Here is a 20,032-nt window from a genome sequence, read left to right as displayed (position 1 = left end):
TGCTGTGAAAGATTTTCTTCTATAGTATGTTTTTGGCCATTTTCAATAAGCTGAAAAATGAAAAGTTATTGATTCTATTTAAAAATCAGATTTAAAATACACTATGAAAAAGTCAACTCAGGTCATTCAAATTCATTTACTGACATATCTTTCATATGTAATTTTATATATTATACTATTACATTAACAATGTTTATTAAGAGTTTTCTCTAGACAGAGGCTTAAGGTTACCTTACATTGTTTAGGCAATGATTTCTATTTAGTGCATTTGTACTACTGTTTAATGTTGACCTTTTACTTTTATCTGATTTTTTTATTGATATCTAGTATTTTTTAAAATACTCTAACCAAAGAATTTTGTCACTAGCATATGTCTTAGTTTCATAATTTAAAAGACTATTGCTATTAGAATATTTGACATTTAATAATGCCCTCAAAAGAAGATAATTTTTCCTAAATTATTAATTTTAGGTGCTGTTTTTCAACCCTAAACTTTTGACCAAGAATGAAACTATTTAAAAGTTAACATGCCAACAGGTAACTTCTTGTAAGCTTATATCTTTGTCAATGTGTGTCATATAGTAATAGAAAAAAATAGTTTTATATTAACACAGCTATATTTTCTTCATCTGCAGTTGATCCAAAAATCTGAAATATTTTGCTTTTAAAAGACCTTCCTTTACAACATGAAATTATTTTAGACATATATTTTATTGCTTTTCACAAACGAACACTTTCTAGTTTTACTCTAAAACAGATATCAACTTTTCAAATAAGTAAATGAAATTAGAATAAAAATACTCCGAAGTAGTGATTCCAGCTATTGATAAAATACCAAGTGTTGAGACTTGACTCATTATAATCCAGTTAAAAACGAGGAAGTTAATTTCAGCTATAGGACAAATTCTGATAGCTATGCTCCACCCTCAGTGGAAAGACCTATGTGATGAATTCTGGAGTTCTGATGTAATGTATTGTTAATCGGGATTTTATTTGTTTGCCAAATTATTCCAGAAAAACTGTAAGCACTATCTTATTAAAACTTGTTTGATTGTAAAGAAGCATGGGGTCATGTGAAAAAAAAAATATCAAAGAATTCTGGTTTGGTTTCATTTTTCCACTTAAATTCTTTGTAGTTGTTTTTCTCTTTACGTTTTTATACTTTTAGGTTATAACGTGATGGTAAAACTCTCCTATTTCTAAAAAGAAGGAGCCCTGGCCTGGTGGCTCAGTGGTTGGAGTGCCATCCTATGCACCATAAGGTTGTGGATTCAGTTCCAGGTCAGGGCACATACCTAGGTTGTAGGTTCCATCCCTGGCTGGGGAGCATACGGGAGACAACCAGTCAATGTTTCTCTCGCACACGGATGTTTCTCTCCCCCCCCCCAACATCCTCTCTCAAAAAATAAAATCAATGAAACATATTCTCAGGTGAGGATTAAAAAATAAATAAATAAAAAGTAGAAGAAAAGTTTTAAAATTTCAAATTCTGATGGCGGCAACATCTGGCTCAATAGCAATGCTATCTTGGTATTAATATATTAATGGCAAAGAAATTATCAGTTTTTAAAAATTAGTACACTTTTTTTTAAAAAAAATATGTCTTCATTGATTTCAGAGAGGAAAGGAGAGGGAGAGAGAGAGAGAAACATCAATGATGAGAGTCATTGATCGGCTGCCTCCTGCTCGCCCCCTGCTGGGCATCGAGCCCAAAACCCGGGCCTGTGCCCTGACTGGGAATCAAACCGTGATCTCCTGGACCATAGGTCTATACTCAACCCGAGCCACACCGGCCGGGCAGTATACTATTTTTTTAAGTGCCAAATTGGAGTCATGCCGTAATCTTTCACATAAACTTACAGGTCATTGTCTAGACAGAAGCAGGAAGCAACAATGTACAATTTTAAACAATGAAATTCTCCCTTCAAGGACAAGAGATAAAGGATTCAGCCATTTCTTCTCCTAATCGTAAACAGCAGTATAATGAATTGTACTATGGCTCCTTCTAAATTTTTCAGTATAATGGCTTTGGTGACCAGGAGTTAAAGGATAGGGATTTTTTTTTTCTAAAGTGTACAGGAGATGGAGGCTGTAAGGTAGGAGAGGGCAATGCAACCTCAGACTTCAATATATTTAAGACCTAAAAGAATCTAAACACAGCCTTAGGACAGAGAAGCTCTTAGCTTAATTTTTCCATCAAAGGGACAGAAGTCCCTACTTATCAAATAAGGAATAAGACTAAGTCCTTCATTTTGAGAAACAATTCTGATTTTTAGAATTGCTCCTTCAGTCTGAGAGGCTACTGCGTTTCTTTGTTTTAGCAGAACATTCCCATGCCTTTCTGTACTTCGCTTATGTGTGTGTGTTTTAGATCATGAAGAGCCCTGTGGCCTCAGGCACAGGTCCTTTTGCCTGAATGGGGGGATGTGTTATGTGATACCTACCATGCCCAGCCCGTTCTGTAGGTGAGTGACAACGATGGGGCGGAATGGGGGAGGGGGGAGGGGCAATTTTATTTTTTATCATCTAACTTATTTGAGAAGTGATACTGAACAAAAAGTGTAAGATGAAAAAGTTCAAGGAACTCTTCACACTTACAAAGAACAGAATTATGCTCTTAAAACAGTGGCAAATCACAATCTCACGCAAAGCATTTATTGTGAAAATGGGTAGTGGTAGTTTCAAGCTTAGTCAGCTTTTTAAAGAATCCATTTTAGTGAACTCTATCTTAGCAATTCAGGGAAGACAGACTACACATTGAATCCTACTCGCCAAACAGCTAGAGAACTCACTAATGCAAAAAAAGCTCAACATAAGGTATTTTGCTTTGTGTTTAAGCTACATGATAACTGTGCTGGTACCAAAACTTACATTTGATAATGTTAGAAGGAAAATGAAGAATTAAGTTTTTCTTATGGTGGCAGTTATATTTGATGGCAAATGAAGAGATTTAAAAATTCTAGAAAAGAAGGTAGTGAGGTAGGGAGAACTACCAGCCACTAAAACATACTATAAAGCAACAATATTGAAGCAGGTGGTAGAACCCAAAACGAGATGTGTAGGTCATTGATCAGTAATAGAGAGAAATGCTGTTACTTAAACAAATGCAACATGTTAAAGGAGGTGCTGTTAAACCATAGGAAAGGGAATGATTATTTAATAAAGTTGGGTTTGGAAAAACCATTTAGCAATATGGAGAAAAACCCATTTAGACCCACATCTACGCCAGACTTAACAAAGTAAATTTCAGATAAATGTAAGTGTGGATAATTCCATCACTGTAAACCTGGAACATAATGGGAATAGTCTATAATTTCTATGGGGTTTCTAGGCAATTAGAAAGCTTGAAAAGGAAGACAGCAAGGATTAGACTGCATCTGCTCATTGGTTTTACAGTAACTGTAGTTCTGTGAGCGCTGTAAAACATGCCTACCTAGCCTGTGTTCATAATCTGAAAATTTGTCTTTTTTCTTGACACCAGCTGGAAACTGTTTGTTGTCCGTATTAGTTAATGGAACATAGAACGCAATTATTTAAAAAAAATAAAAATTATATATATATGTTTTTATTGATTTCAGAGAGGAAGGGAGAGGGAGAGAGAGAAACATCAATGATGAGTGATCGGCTGCCTCCTGCACGCCCCCCACTGGGGATCTAGCCCGCAACCCGGGCATGTGCCCTGACTAGAACGCATTTCTTTATCTAATGTTTTATTCTATAGATGCATTGAAAATTACACAGGAGCTCGCTGCGAAGAGGTTTTTCTCCCAAGCTCCAGCATCCAAGTTAAAACTGACCTGTTTGCAGCTTCTGTGGCATTGGCTTTTTTTTTAATAACTCTTATCCTTGGAATCCTCTACTTCCTTTGCAGGTAACCAAAAAGAGATACGTGCTTTTGAAAAGAAAAAATAGTGTTTTCTGTTTCTCTAATAGTTATCGTTACTAAATCAGTAAGTCATTTTTTTGAAAGGTTCTTAAGCAGTCTGTTCTTTGTTACTGTCATTATTAACCTTGACTTCTCTAAACTAGTAGACATACATTCACTACAACAGTCATGCTGCAAACACCTAAATATTTGGGCTAGGTATGTTTAAAGTCAATTCTGAATGTGAAAGAAAAGAAACAACTTATGCAACATTGTAAATATAAATTTAACACATAGGGTTACTATCTAGGGTCAGCTCTTTGGTTAGTGTCTTCTACGTGCTAGGCATTGTACAACCATGAAGAATTGGGAACGGGGTAGCTGTTCCCTAACTTCATATCAGAGAGATTTAATCAACTTGGAGAGACATGTAAGCAGGCAATTAGTCTGAGAGACAACTAGTAACTCATAAGACAAAAGTAAAAATGACTTGTGAAAAAATGCTGTGCACTGAAGACTACTTTCATTAGTTTTAGTCTTCCATTTTTTTCCTGAAATTTTGTGAAAATAGGTATTAAGTTTAGGAATTATCTTAATTCTCATCATTAATCATTTTTCTTTTTCTCTTTTTTAAGGGAGTAGCATTGGTTACTAAAATTATATAGTGTTTAAGTGTACAATTCTGTAATACATCATTTGTACATTGTATTGTGTGTTCACCACCCCAAGTCTCATCATTAATTATTAAATGCACACTGTATGTTATCATAGATACTTGTGAAAATGGAATCCTGGAGTTGAACACAGTGGTTGACTAAAGCTACCCATGTCACATAAGGGTCCCAACAAATGAAAATGAACCTCTTTAAAAACAGCACAAAAACATTACACTAAAGTACATCTCTGCTGTCTTAAAGGAAGAGACTAAGTCCTCACAGGTGACCTGTCTGCCCTGGCAGATTTGTTAAATAACGGGGCACAGTTTTAGGGCAGCCCTGACAATTTCAGGTAGTTGTGGAGAAAATGAATCTCCAAACATTCAAGTTCAGATTTTCTTTCTGCTTTTCCACTTACACAATGTCTTTCCTTCTTACTGTCAGGAAGGATTACCTCCCGAGGGCCAATTCAGTTGCATATGATATCGGCCTGGTAGAGACAGGCCATAGCAGTGGCCACCACAGTAAGTAACTTCCAAATGAAACGCTTATTTTAAAGCCCTGGATGAGACTGTTATTACATGTAGGGATTTGAATCTAACCCAAAAAAAGGTTGACCCTAAGTTTCCTATGGGTTTTGAAATAAGCACACTTCTTCACATGTATTAACAAGTCATTCTCCCCCGCCCCGCCCCCCCCCCCCAAACCCCATGCTATTGCCCGGCCAGAGTGGCTCAGTTGGTTGAGCATCATCCTGGGCACCAAAAGGTTGCCTGTTGGATTCCAGGTCAAGAAAAGGTTTGGGAAGTCACCTGCCCCAAGGCTTTCAATGCGCAAGTGCCTGCCCATGCTTGTTACAGTACCATGTCCTTCACCAACAGCATCTCTCCTCAAAAGGTTTGCCTCTAGATTTTTTTTCCAGAATGTTCAATCGGATGGTAAAAACTTACTTTTTAGAAACCACTGCACACACGAAACAACAAACACACCCCTTTCTGTTTATAAAAACACATTTGTAATAGAATAGAAAGTACCCTGGAGCCTTCCCACAGAGGTACTCTGGTTTAATTGGGGAAAGAACTGGAACTCAAGTATTAAGTTGCAACTTTTTTAAACGGAGGGTAAAAAAAGATGTCACAATAAAGGGTAAAAATCTGGATAAGGTAGTGGGCATAGCTCACTGACGACTTATTTTAGCTCATATTTGTGTTATGAAAATCACAGCATAATGGTATATTCTGTCTTTAAATTTAATAACCTCTTCACCAAGAAACTCCCCTTGCCAAACCGTGACGCCTTTAGCTACCTACCTTCTGATAGGTTTGTTCACATCACCTTGTATGCTCTGAATATAAACCCACAGCCTAAAGTCCTAGCGTGAATTTGGATTATAATTACGCATTATCCCTATTGCAAAAACGCCCATTTTTTCAAACGGAAAGAAATCCGTGCAGCGCTATTATCACAAACATCAGATGCCTATTCGTGCCAGGCACTGTGGTTCATATTTCATACACGTTCACTCACGAGTCTTGACACCTGTCATGAGGCAGGTGCTATTATTCTCATTCTACGAAAGAGAAACCTGAGGCTGAGAGGTTAAGACCAAGGTCACACATCTAGATCAAGGACTGAAACCCAGGCTGAGTCCAGCTCCCAAACCCCGGTTTTCATACTGCGCTAGCGCTTCCACAGATATGGGTGACAGCCTCAGGGCTCACGGGCTGTAGCAGGAACTGCCCCCACATTTAAAAGCCCTCATGAGCCACAGGTTCTTTCAGTCCTGTTCCATACCTTCTTCTGTTTCCCTGCCATCCATAATTCTCACTGCTGTTCGAGTGACTCACTTTGGCAATCTTTTCCCCTTACCCGCTGCTTTATCCTTTGTAACATCTGGAAGAAGAAAAAAGGGTCGCCAGGCTTCTTAGCACTTGGGGTAACAAACAGGAGTGAAGCAAGACAGGGATACTTTGCCTGGCGGGGCGTGGCTCAGCAGTTGAACATCGACCTAGATCCAGGAGATCGAGGTTCGATTGCCAGTCAGGACACATGCCCGGGTTGCGGGTTCGATCCCTGGTTGGGGGCATGCAGGAGGCAGCCAATCAATGGCTCTCTCATCATTGATGTTTCTGTCTCTTCCTCTCTCTCTCCCTTCCTCTCTCTGAAATCAATAAAGATATATTTTTAAAAATTATAAAACCAAACAGGGATACTTCCTTATATGACCTGAAGGGGGCGCTGACACGACCCTGCAGCGTTCTGAGGAGCATGTAGGGTGGGGAGTTGGCTTGTTTGGATGTGCTAGGCTGCCTTTCACAGCACAAACAGAAAGCGTGGGTGTGTACACGGGAATGATAAGAGATGTGCAGGTGGGTATGCATATAAAGGAAAAATGGGAGAAAACGCCTTCCTTCTCATTTCCCATAGGTCATGAAGAACACTGAAAAAATAGCAAAGTAAACCAAATCATTGCTGCTTTGTTACTAAGGCAGAAAATGAACCACCCCAAGGTAAAAGAAACTAAGATTTAATCCTTTGTTCCCTAAATAAGACTTAAGTTGTCATACCGAGAGACGGTCTGTTCTGCTGCAAGGTATGTGTGTTTGTGTCTTACTAGCGCATCTGTAACGGGAATGGGGAAGTGGTAGCAGTCCTACATGCAACATGCATGGGTTAAGCATGATTTTTCCCAGGAAGCTAATGTGTTCAGCAGCCAGAGGCCAACTGTCTCACAACTAAAGAGAAATGGTGGAAATCCTTTAAGTGCAAGGAGTAGCTGGTTTAGTGGCTGCAAAAACCACCTAACTTTTCACCCTGTTAAGCTGTCTGGGGAAGCTGCAGATACAGGTATGCTACGAAGACATTTCAGGCCAATTCAGTTTTATTCCTGTCTGTAATTCCAATATCACAACAAGGCCTGGAACAGAGTATGTTTTAGGTACACGTATGGTGGTTGAATTTTGGGTAGTCACACTTGGAAATTGTGTAAATGTTAAGAAAATGGTCTCAGACTTCTCATTCTGATCATTTGCATTTAAAATTAATGAACAGGTTTTCTTCCAATTTCTTGTAATTATGCATCCTGCTTTTTCTGCAGGCTGTGATGACAATCACAAGAAAACAGTAACTTTTATACAAACTGTTTGTGAAATGAAAATGCTCCACACACACTTAGTACCAAAACTTTAAATGAAATTTATCGGCTTCTGCCAATGTTCTCTACTTTCTAGTAGCATATATTCTTGTTACCTGTCTCAGTTGTGCTGTAGGGCAAAAAAGTATATATGTATGACAAAAATAACATGTCTCAAAAGTGCCAATACTAAAAACTCAGGTAACAAGTTCTTTACAAAGGTATTAAGTTTGTTCTTTTAACAAAGACATTCTCACTAATGCTTACTGTGCTTTATTTTAGGATTTTTATTCAGCAGACCCATACCCAGTCTCTACAAATGAAAATCAAGTCAGTCATCTAAAAAAAAATCACAATTTCCAAGCAAGAGGATTTAGAGTCTTCTGTTTCCATTAAAATTTAACTTACAGTGGTGCTCATCTAAGCTGTACTGTGTGGGCATAGAATGACAAATATAGATTTATTTTTTTCTCAAAAACTTTTACATGGATTGTAGAAGTTTATTTTACATTCTTTGCATGTTCACTGTGTTAGATTTGCAGTATTAATAAATGGCAGAACTTTTGCCCTCTGGCCTCTCTTACTCGGTTGAGAAGTTGGTGTGTTTACAGTCGTCCAGGTTTAGGCCTAGTTGAGGGAATTGCGGCAGTGACGTGGCCTACAGGACCCTCTCCATGAGAACAGGTCACAGAGATTATTAACCACATCGAGGTGCAGGGTGTCTATTCCCAGGTCTGAATAGCAAGGTCTGCCTTCCCTTTACTTCCTTAGATTGCTACCGGGTAATAAGGAGTTTAGTTCTACTTGGATAAAGGGGATGGAAATATATTCCTTTTACAAACCAACTGCAGCTGCAGAAAGATTTTGCTTTGAAAGTATATCAAGGAAATAAATATTTTTAAATGTCTTGATGAAATAAACCATCCTATCAATCTGATCATCACTCAAGACAGGCAGTTCAGTGTGTGAAGATGCTAACAGTGTATCTTTACTTGTCTTTTTGTGCGCTTGTCAATTTTTTCGGGTGATGATTTTTCCAGTTTCACAAGTGGCTATAACAGCTGTCACTTCTAGGAATTTATGTTTTTAGTTTTTGAAACAGTAACTATTCCTTCAATGACTGCTTTTATTTAAGCCGAGCCTTTCAAAATTGTAATACCTTATTTTGTTTAACTTTGGTTACATTATAGTTCCCCTCCCTGCACTATCAAGGCCTCTGAGAGGTGAGGGGGATGACTTTTGTTTCCTCAGGGCAACAGGTCCTCTAGTAACATCATAGCATTTAATGTCGCTTTGTTATGACATTGCTGAGATGCCTTAGGAACTTAAACTCTTATTTAAATCAAGCAGCCTATGGTAAAATCGGTTTCATTATGTCATTTCGCCACAGTTCTAAGAACCTATCGATGACATTAAGTGAGGACTTAGTGTAGCACTCTGGTTTCTACTGGGTCAGCTGCTCTTCCACACCAAGGTTACAACCTGTGGCCAAATGAATTTTCTATTCAAATAAGCCCCAAAGGCTCGGCTACAGAAGTAATCCTGTATTAACCTAAATTATATGAAATGACCCAGCAGCAGACTCTCCTTTGAGAAGTAACAACACTTTATATATTAATTTGAAAAAGTAAAATAATCCACTCAACCCCCAGGCTCATATTTTTAAAATTTTTCGGTTTTTAAATTCCCTTTTCCTCTACTATTTAACCAACTCTGATTACTATCACAGAACAAAGAAAATTTACAAAGTCTTTTCCTTATGTGCTATGTAACCATATCCAAGCGCTCAAATTGAGGCATTTTCTGCTTGACAATGGGTACCAATGTTAAATAGTAAAAAAAAGTTAATAGCTAAATAAAAATGGCTAAAAAGTGCCATTCACAGACCAAAAGTTCTATGACAGTCAAACTTTCTTTGTACTTTTTTCAGAAACTAAGATCGAGGGTAACTATAAAACAAGAAACTTTTAAGTATTTTTATCATATACATAAACAGGGAGAGAGAAAAAGCTTTTGAGGTGAAAACTGGGAGAAGGGTGACTGAAAACAGACAAGCAGGAACATTCACACACTTGACTGCACTTACCTTACAGGTTTCCTACTGTCCTGTCAGAACCACTGAGCATTACGATAAAAGTGTCATGCACGGTTACATCACACTGTACCAGGTGGAACAGGTAAGTTATCCCGTGATGAAGACCTGGGGGGAAAGTGGCTTCGACAAGACTGACGCTAATTTGTCTTGCAAAACAGTCTGCGGGGAAAAGAAAATATTTTTCCTTATAGAATAATAAAATACAGCTTATTCGTCTTGGCCATTTATTTCACTAAGCGACTTTATAGAGTACTAAAATAAAGCTGTTCTTTAATATTTATCAAATAGGTAAAAAGTCAGTAATGATTTTGTTACAGCTTCTGAAAATCTCGGTAAGACTGTAAAGCAGGGAAAGCTCTCGCAAGCCATCTGAATATTAAGGGAGAAACTGTCTTTATGATTCTGCTGAACGATCATCTCACACCTCAGAGGTAGTCGTGGAATGTCTGGAATCTCCATCCTATCGACGAACCCTGCCCTCCACCTTCCTGTGCAGGAGTCAAGTTCAAATCACATGCGCAGCAGCTACAGAATCTGGCGCCACGGCCACGATCGGTTTGCTCGTGGCCGACACGAAAGCTCTCGGCTCTCGCTCTGCGTTAAGTTGCACACACAGTCGTCCTTCGCCTGTTATATTAAAAACCAGCCCACCCCCCAAAGAAATCTTCAGAGCATCAAAGCTACAAAACCACATACGTATAAAGTCATTTTTGTTTGCAGTACATATATCCCAAGTTTGCATTTTCTGGAAAGGCAGAACCCAAAAGGCGTAGGCCGTGAAAGCCACTCTGCCGGCGGCTCTATTTCGATGACCCCAGGTGGATCAGCGCCACTATCGTGGTGTAGCTGTGAAACAGGTCGCCGTCCTTCACCTCGTTACACTTCTTCAATATGAAGTTGCCCGTGACTATGCGGTCACACCCAATCTCTCCGTTCCCGAAGAAGCCAAATAAAGGGACCGTGGGAAACAACTTCCTGAAGGCATCGGCCTCCACGTTGCCCTTGGCCCTGTAGTACTGAAAGCCCCTGCCCACGCACGCGAACATGAAGCCGACCGTGTTCTGCTCGGGGATGTTGGCCGCCTTGAGGCGCTGCATCGCCGCCTCGGCCGTCTTCTCGTCGCTGACGTCCTCGGTGAGCAGCACGGTGGCGCCCTGGACGCGCTGACCGCTAAACGACAGCCCGACCACACCGGTAGCATCGATATCCACGGGGTGCCTGGAAAATTAGATCGGTGGCAATTTATCATGAAGCATTAAAACCGTTCAGTGTGTAAAAGGGGAGGAGCCTTTAGTGCAGCTCTGGGCTGGGCACTAGTAGGTTTTGTACTTTAGAAAAGTTTCCGGAACCCCTTCCTTCCTTGTTGGTTTTTTGATTTCCAAGAGGATCCCTGCGGTTTCCTGTTTTGTGTTTATACAGTGTGTCTAACGATAAAGCAAGAGGAAGATAAAAAACACCCATGATGCTCTGGCTGGTTTGGCTCAGTGGTCAGAGCGCTGGCCCGCAGACTGAAGGGTCCCGGGTTCGATTCTGGCCAAGGGCACGTACCTCGGTTGCAGGCTCGATCCCCGGCCCCAGCTGGGGTGCATGCGGGAGGTAACAAATCATGTGTCTCTCTCATATCCATGTTCCCTCCCTCCTTCCTTTCCTCTCTCACCTTCTCTCCCTTCCACTTTCTTTGAAAAGCAATGGAAAAAATATCCTCAGGTGAAGATTAAAAAATAAATAAAAAATAAAGACCCACAGGAATAAACACCTGAGAAAGTTTCCCGTCACCCACAGAAATCAGAAGCATGCCAGACATACTTTTCGGAGGTCAGCGACGCCAGGTGGTCCACCTGGCCTCCAGCCACGACAACGTCCATGTCACAGAAAGTGCTGACCACTCGCTGCAGGTAATTGCTGGCTCCCACCTTACAGCAGTTATAGCCGAACACGAGGACCACACGAAGCTCGGGGTTATCTAAAAGGCCTGCCGGGAAATGAAGAGCAGCAATGAGAGAGAAATCTGCTTTATTAAAACTTTATTCCCTTCGTTTTGAAAGATGAAACATCACTGCGAATGACTTGCACTCCTAGTTACGTGCAAGTCGGTGCTCAAGCCGTCAAGTTTCCCATCTTTTATAAACTTAAACACTACTTAAAACCTATGCCACCATTTTTCCCCGTTTAAAAAACTAAATGGCTATTTGAAAATAACACAACAACTCCACACAACAACTCCACACAAATAAGGAGGCAGCTGTAACTGAGCAGCACCCTGTGGACCCCGGTGCCACTGTCTCCACACAGGCCGCCACCCGGACTGAAAGGGACCCCGGTTCACAGGGCAGAGCGAGCGGCAGTGGGAACTTAAAGATCCAGGGAAAACGGAGAGAAAGGCACTAACCACCTGGAGTGGGGTGAACGTGGTCTCCCCAAAAATAAACCCACATCAAATACCTGGAACATGACCTCACTGGGAAGAGGGTCTTTGAAGTTATAATGAAGGACCCTGATGTGAGAGTACCTGGATTATCAGGTAAGCCTAAGTACTGTGACAACTGTCCTCACAGAAGCACGAGAGACAGAAGAGGAGGCAGGGTGACCACAGAGGCAGAAATGGGAGAGACGCAGCCGCGAGACTGTTGAAAGGCTCCAGAAGGTAGAAGAGACGAGAACAGGTTCACCCCTGGAGCCCCAGGGAGTGTGGCCCCACCGATGCCTTGATTTCAGACTTATTTGATACTCACGGCTCTGTCAGTCAGTCCTTTCCACTTTACAGGGGAAACAGGCGCCAAGAAAAGTTAGGAAACTTGTCCAAAGCTACAAAGTAGCAACGCCAGGGCAGCTGCAAGCTCCACTCTCCTGCCTCACACCACAGACTGGCCCGGGAACTTCCCACCCTCCCCCGGGCCTCTCCGCCTCTCCCGCGTCCCCCAGAGGCCTGCAGCCCGCAGCTGCCACTGTGCCGCCCTCCCATCCCCACCGACCCTTTCACTCATTTTGTGCGCTGAGGGAGAGTTGCACAGCCAGGCTCAGCATGTGCACTCCTTTCTTTTTCTGATCAGTAAACCACTCACAAATTTTCCCTCTGTGGCTACACGATTTTTTATTCCCATTCGGTTCAGAGCCCTTTCAAATAACGGAGGCTTCTCTCTGTGGGATGGCTGACATGTGCATAAGCGAGGGGTCGCCCCTGAATATTTTTCATGCCAACAGTGATTTTGTTCATGAGTCAGTGCCGATCAGTTCATTTGCAGACGCAGATGAAAGGCCTTGCTCTGCCTGAGTAACTAGTTTGTCGCAGACTCTGCTGAATTAAGCTTTCTCGTCAGAGCTTAGACACTACGCCAATTCGCTAACTCTTCAAAATGACCTCTCAGGACCTGCCTGCTTCAGCCAAGCTTCCTCTGTGTGATACATCCTTGCTCGACAGAGTCTGCCTGAACTCACCCCTTTTCTAAAACTTAGGATGCGCTGCGCTAGCCCGTTAATCACTAGTTCCAATTACCCACATCTCCAGTAACGCGCACTTTATTCAGACTCTTAAAATCAACCAACAAGACGGGAAAGGAACGGTAAGTAACAGTCACTTGCCTACTTCGGTGAGCTGGCGTCTTTCCAGTGTTAAATTCTTTGGATCCTTGGCAAAATGAAAGGGTTGTATTTTTATCCCTTCCACTTGAGGGAACAGTAGAGCAAAACCAGATTCTCCAATTTCTATTTCCTGAGGCCGGTTGCTACCCGATCCCATCGGAGTCACTAGGAAAAAAGTTAAGCAGTTTCATGACCAGATGCAATAAAAACTGAAGTTTCATTTCATAACAGCGTAAATATCCAGCCCCGCCTAGGTCACCCACATAATCAACAAGCTAACCGGCCACTATCTGAGGAAGTTTTCAGCTTTGAAATGTTTAGGAGCATAGAGTCATGATGCCTGCAGTTTACTTTCAGAGGGTTCAGAAAGAGAGGTGTTTATAAGCAAAGCCAGAGCAAGCAAATGTTGCAAAATTTTTTAAAATGGTGACTCTAGATGAAGGGTATGTGGGTGTTTATTGTACTATTCTTCTTTCAACTTTTCTACAGGTTTGAAGTTTTTCTAAATAAAAAGCTGGGGAAGAGGGTAGTAAATACTTTTTCACAGCAATTCCGCTTTAAGAAATTTATCCTGGGCTAAAATATTTGGCCATTATATAAAGTATACATATACACAGATACAGAGAGAGAGAGAGAGAGAAAGAGAGAAATACTTTTATCAGAGAATTTTTTATAACAAATAAAAAAGAAAAATTGAAATGCCCTACACTGGTATTTAGATTAAAAGTTACATTTATACAATCAAATGTAGCCATTAAGAATGACAGCAAACATATTTACTGGCATGGAAATATGTATGTAATATGTTGTGAATTTTGAAGGTAGGTGTTACAGACAAAATTGTTATTCCCCCCCAAAATCACATGAAGTCCCAACCCCCACTGTGACTGTTTTTGGACATAAGGCCTCTAAAGAGATAAGTGAGGTTAAATGAGACCCTGAGGGTGAGGCTCTCATGAAACAGGGCTAGTGTCCTTACAAGAAGAGGCAGAGAACCCAGGGATATGCACAGAGAAATGGCCATGTGGGGACACAGCAAGAAGGCAAGGTGGCCACGGGCAAGCCAGAGAGGCCGCAGGAGAAAGCAAACCTGCCAACACCCTGATCTTCGACTCCCAGCCTCCAGAACTGCGAGAAAATAAATGTCTGGTTTAAGCCACCTTGTCTGGTATTTTGTTATGGCAGCCCTAGCGGACCAGTACAAATACAGTAAGTTACAAGTCTAGAGAGAATTATATTCTTCATATAGACACACATGCATGGCAGGTAGGGACTGACAGGGAGAGGGCACCAGGGAGCTTCCGGGGAGATGGACACATTCTGTATCTTGTCTGGCGTGTTGTTTACATTTGTCAAAACTCATTAAATTAATTGTACAATCAGGACTGTGCATTTCACTGTACATTTACCTGAAGAAAGAAAATGCCCTCTGCCCATGTAAGAATGGACAAATTTTCTCAAACTTGAAATTTTTCCAACCAAAAGGAGGGTGGATTGTAGCTGCTTTGGAAACAATCACTAAACAGTGGCCTAAGAGGAAAGATTCTGATCAGCTGCCTTCGTGGAAGTTGGAGATATGCTGGGATATGTGTGGAACTGGCTCAAAGGTGAGTAGTAGGTCCCAGAAAAGACAAGGTGACAAGTCCTGACTTACTCCTGATAAATATGACTACCTTCAATGTATCTGGATGGCCCAAAATATAAACGTGCTTTTAAGCTAAAAGGAGTTCACCCATCAACCGGCCCCCACAGGCATGTGAGGGAGGAAAACATCCAGTTGGCATTTCTCTCACCGACAATCCCCGGGGCCACAATCCCAAGGACTTGGCACTGTTTTGGGAATAGCTTCTCAAGGGCAACTGCTGTTTCCATAGTAGTTCTTTTCCTTGCTGTAACAACACAGTAGCAAAATTATTAAATGTCATTCACATAAGGTCAAATCTGATGGTGTAGAGGGGAAAAAAAGGCAAATACCAAATAAAGTTTAAGTCATTTGACATCAGAAGGCTTTATAAGGAAGTCTAAAAACTTGGATAAAACAAATGTGTTCCTGTTGTGGGCCTGTTTTATATTTTAATTCTAAATTTGACCTTTATCATCGCCAGTGTGCCCTTCTGCTTTGGTCATATACAGCTCTTGCTCCAAGGACGTCAAACTTTGCTGCTACAGCTGGATTTCAGGCCTGTTACCCTCTGTTCAGCTGATACCACAGCACAAGGGTTTTGCATACAGTCCCCTGGATCCAAGCCGGATGGTAATCCACGGCCTCGGGCTGACTCTGGGCCTCAGTGTGCCCTCCTGGGACACAGGCCCCTGCTCGAGCCAAGACACTGTGTCTATACACATCTTTGGTAAACGGGTGCTCAGCTCCCACACAATGAAAGGCTTGAGTAGCCAAAGACACACATCCTCTTTTAATAATAACAAGAAGTGCCTGGAGGATTCAAGCATTTCAAAACAAGAAAAATACCTTCCTAGAGATTTTGTTTCAATGGTACTGCAAGGTTCAGAAACCAATCGTTAAAGCAAAAAGAGCTCTTCAAGGCTCAAAGAGAATATATTCATTCATTCTATAGGCAGTAGGCCCAGAGCCTCAGACACTGAGTAACTCTCGGGACTAGGACAATATTTAACTCCAAACAGAAGATACATAAGGAAACAAAAATACCCCAAACTTTTGCTTTTGATACTCACCTCTCTTGTGGCCTCGACACTCTTCCAGACTAATGAAAGTGTCAGAATCAGCCATGTAAAGAACTGTCTGTGGTAAGATGTGAACATTCTGCAAAGAAAAAAATGAATTGGGATTAGAGCCCAGGAATCTGTGAGGGCTTTTGTGGTGACTTAAAGTTTCATCCTGGTCCAAGCTGCTGTTGACTGCCCCTCTGTCAGGTCCATCCACTTCTCATTAATTTTCCACTCATGCTCTTTCCTTTTCAGCTCAGTCATTTGTTAAACATCTGTTATTTCTTCAAGTCAAACTCATTCCAGACTAACTCAACAAGTTCATTTTCAAAATAATGTAAACTCTTAAAAACATTAAGTACCAGTAAAAAAAAAATAAAATTAAAAAAATTAAAAAGCTACTTGCTTTATTTGAATAGGCATTACAGTGACAGAAACAGCTCAGCAACAGAGGGGAGGTATTAACAGCATCACACTCCTCATTTCACTGACTGTCAAATTAAATATTTCAGGTCTTTGTTTCCACTGTACTAACTAGAGTCCTACAGGAACTTTTGTTTACAATTATCTAGACATACACACTTCTTTACATATTCTCCTGCAGCTCTTTTTCCTTTCCCACTTGATTTAAGATGGTTTCCCCCTGGTCCTGGCCGGCGTGGCTCAGTGGTTAGACCATAGGCCTGCGAACCAAAGGGATGCAGGTTCAATTGCCGGTTAAGGGCACAGACCTGGGTTGCAGATTCAATCCCTGGCCCCTGTTGGGGCGAGCGCGGGAGGCAACCAATCAATGTGTCTCACACCGATGTTTCTCTCTCTCTCCTCTCTCTCCTCCCTTCCACTCTCTCTAAAATCAATGCGAAAAAATATCCTTGGGTGAAGATGAACAATAAAAAACAGTGTTTCCTCCAAGAGACAGCTTAGTGCCACTGAATAAGAGACTATAAGTCTATATAAACATAAATAAATAAGTAGTTTGAAACACGATGTTAACATAGTTTCAAAGTATCTCCCCTCCAAATACTTATTACAGTGGAAAAGAGTAATTTTACAGTAGCAACACCTGGCTGACACCATGTTACTAAAAAAATCAAAGGTAATATCACCAGTGATGGGACAAATGGAAACCATATGCCGCCTGATACCCTGCAATGAGAAAAGCACAGCATCACTTGGGATATTCGGCCCAAAGACACATAATGTCAACCTAAGAAACATAAGCTTTACAAAATAACTGGCCTGTAATTTACATACATGTCAAAGTTGTCAAAGTCAAGGAAAGCTTGAGAAACGGTTCCAGAACAAAGATTCAAGAAACGGGACAAATAAATGCAACATAAAATTCTAAACTGAATCCTTTTGCTTTGAAGGACATCACTGGGGCAACTGGCAAAATGTGAATGGAATATGAGGGTCAGATGGTAGAAATGTATCGGTGGTAATGTCCTGACTGATGGTTGTGTGGTGGTCATGCTATGTCCTTGTCTGTATGTAACGCATCCTAAAGTAAAAGGGAGTGACAGAGCACCCGGGTGGCAAATACTCTCAACTGGCCCCCCCCACTCCCAAGTGAGAGCAGCCTCACTGTCACCTGCGCTCAACAGGCTGCCTCTCTGCCTCCACAGTTCAAGTTTTTACCTGCCCAGGTATTGCCAAGCATTTGAAATTGGAACCCAGAAACACAGCACAAAAGAGTACATAGGATCGGGGTTTGAAATATTTGGGTTTAAGATTAGCTCTTGGCCTTTTTATGTGACACTAAGCTAAAAAGACCCAGCTGCCTTTAATGCAAAACAGTGACGACAATACTTGCTTCAAGGGAAGCCGGTAAAGGAAAGGTTCTGCACAGCATTATCCTAAGAGTAAAAAATCTGGATACATAAAGTGCCCAACATTTGAGGAATGGTCCAATAAAATCATGGCACGCCCTTACAATACACGATCATTAAACCTGATATTTACAAAACCTTTTCATGTCACGAGAAAATGTGCCCTAAACTCTAAACAATAAGCCCATGTACGAAACTGGTACAAAACCAGATTTAGCTCTCAGACGGACCCCCCCCCCCCAAAGGCCCGCGCGGGCCCCTCCCCACTTGCCTCCAGCTGCTCGGCCGCGGCGCGGACCAGGCAGTGCTCCTGCGGGTGGCCGCCGTCCGCCGGGCCCGCCGAGATCCAGGCCACCCCGCGCTGGGCGCGCAGCACCCTGCGCACGCTCTCCCTCCACAGGCGGCTCACGCTGCGGGCGGGACCACAAAGGGCTGTGAGCCGGCGCCCTTCCCGCTCCCGCTCCCGCTCCCGCTCGGACCCCGCGCCCCGCACACCCGGCGAGACCAAGCCCGGCCAGCCCCGCCTCACCCGGCCACCCGCAGCAGCGCCTTGGCGGGCAGGAAGCTGAGCACTCGCTCCACCACCTCCGCCAGGTTACTCAGCACGAAGGCGCTCTGCGGGTCTGCGGGGCAGCCGCGATCGGCCCCGCCGCCGCCACCGCCCGCCGGCTCCATCCCGCCCCACCGGTTCCGGCCGCAGGACCGGGGCGCGGAGGGGTTACGCAGCGGCACCGGCCCTGGCCAGTGCGCAATGCGCAGGCGCGAGCCACTTCCGGCCGGGGGCGGGACCGGGACCGGGACTTCCGGCAGTGGGCTTCCGGCGTGGGTCGGCGCTCGACGGCCTAACGTCGCCCTCTCGACTGTCAGTCCCACCGTTGCTGCAAAGCCAGCTAGCTGACAAGTCCCTGCAGGCAGAGACTACGTGACGCTGGGTGGTCTCCACAGCCCCGGTGCCTGGTAACACCATGAGCCCAGTTTCTCAGCGGGCGGTATCCGCTTTAGAAGCCCACCGCGGGTGTGCGAATGAGCGCTGCTCCCGCCCGCGCGTGGCCGCGCTTGGCGACCACCTGCGCCGCCGTCCCCGCGTCGCGTCGGCGCGCCTCGTGCTCACCCAGGCATGCTGACTCGGACTGGGGCGGCCCCGCAATTCCGATGCAAGCTCGGGCTGAGAACCACGGGTGCAGGGAAAGGGAGCACAGCAGACGCGCCTGTGCCTGACCTGCGCTCCGGCCGCTCCCCTGCTGGCGAAGCCCTGGCTCGATGCCCAGTAATTGGTCTAAACTAGTGGGTCTCAAACTTTCTGGCCTCAGGACTCCTTCACACTAGGAAATACTGACAGCCCCAAAGAGCTTGTTTATGTGCGTTATGTCTGTTAACATTTACCATAGTACAATATTTTAATATTAAAGTAATAAATCCATTACAGATTAACAATAACATTTTTATGAAAAAATAGCCCAGCCCCCCAGTAGTGAATAGTGACATCTTCACATTTTGCAAACCTCTATAACTTCTGGCTTAGTAGAAGGCAAGCTGGATTGGCTTTTGAATTCAGTCTGTGGCAATATCACGTCATGTGGCCTCTGGAAAACTCCACTGTACACTTGAGAATGAGACTGAAAATGGCAAATGTTTTATTATTAAGAAAATAATTTTGACCTGCAAAACCTCCTAAAAGGGTCTCATGGGGCCTCCAGGGCTCCCCAAATGACATGTTGAGAACCTGTAGCTTTCTCTTGTTAAATCAATCTGCTCAACATGGTCTAAAGTAATCATGATGATTTCACCCTTCCCAGCAGACAGTAGTTTAGGTGTGGCCCCAATTCTAGGCAAGGAAAGGTGAGGGGCACTATGCTGGGGGGAGAGGGGACTTCTAAAGAATCCCACACCTCCTAAGGAGACACTGGGAGAGGGGACCATTATTTACCTCTGGATGAAGTAGCATGATTACACATCAATCCAAAGGTGAAATCAACACAGAAAAATCTCGAAGAAGCAAAGCAGAGCCCAGATGTACTGTCCCTGGAGTTTTCCTACCTCTGGACTTCTTTTAAATGACATAACTTGACAGATGTGTGTAAGGAAGCTATAGGTACACTAAAGAGGGAGCAGATTATTGGAACTGGGGGAACTAGGGACAGCCATGAAGAATTTCTATTAAATGAGTGTGGGAAAGCAAAAAGGTTGAGG

At 42.9% G+C, this 20,032-nt stretch overlaps 2 protein-coding genes across 2 annotated transcripts; one reads left to right on the top strand and one right to left on the bottom strand.

The window, feature by feature from the left end:
• Positions 1-465: 465 nt before the first annotated feature.
• On the top strand, positions 466-7,006 carry NRG4 (neuregulin 4). Its single transcript, XM_016209574.2, has 5 exons — positions 466-537; positions 2,372-2,465; positions 3,722-3,871; positions 4,966-5,045; positions 6,949-7,006. The coding sequence occupies exons 1-5, from the start codon at positions 528-530 to the stop codon at positions 6,963-6,965; spliced, it is 351 nt and encodes a 116-aa protein (XP_016065060.1). The 5' UTR covers positions 466-527; the 3' UTR covers positions 6,966-7,006.
• Positions 7,007-7,384: 378 nt separating this feature from the next.
• FBXO22 (F-box protein 22) lies at positions 7,385-18,517 on the bottom strand. Its single transcript, XM_087829220.1, has 7 exons — positions 18,372-18,517; positions 18,114-18,252; positions 16,023-16,110; positions 15,122-15,217; positions 13,329-13,493; positions 11,556-11,721; positions 7,385-10,967 (listed from the first exon to the last, which is right to left on the bottom strand). The coding sequence occupies exons 1-7, from the start codon at positions 18,515-18,517 to the stop codon at positions 10,550-10,552; spliced, it is 1,218 nt and encodes a 405-aa protein (XP_087685346.1). The 3' UTR covers positions 7,385-10,549.
• Between the last annotated feature and the right edge of the window lie 1,515 nt (positions 18,518-20,032).

Source organism: Miniopterus natalensis, chromosome 22 (assembly GCF_054644295.1).
Source record: "Miniopterus natalensis isolate mMinNat1 chromosome 22, mMinNat1.hap1, whole genome shotgun sequence".
Classification (NCBI taxonomy): Eukaryota; Metazoa; Chordata; class Mammalia; order Chiroptera; family Miniopteridae; genus Miniopterus; species Miniopterus natalensis.
This window is presented reverse-complemented; position numbering and strand designations above follow the sequence as displayed.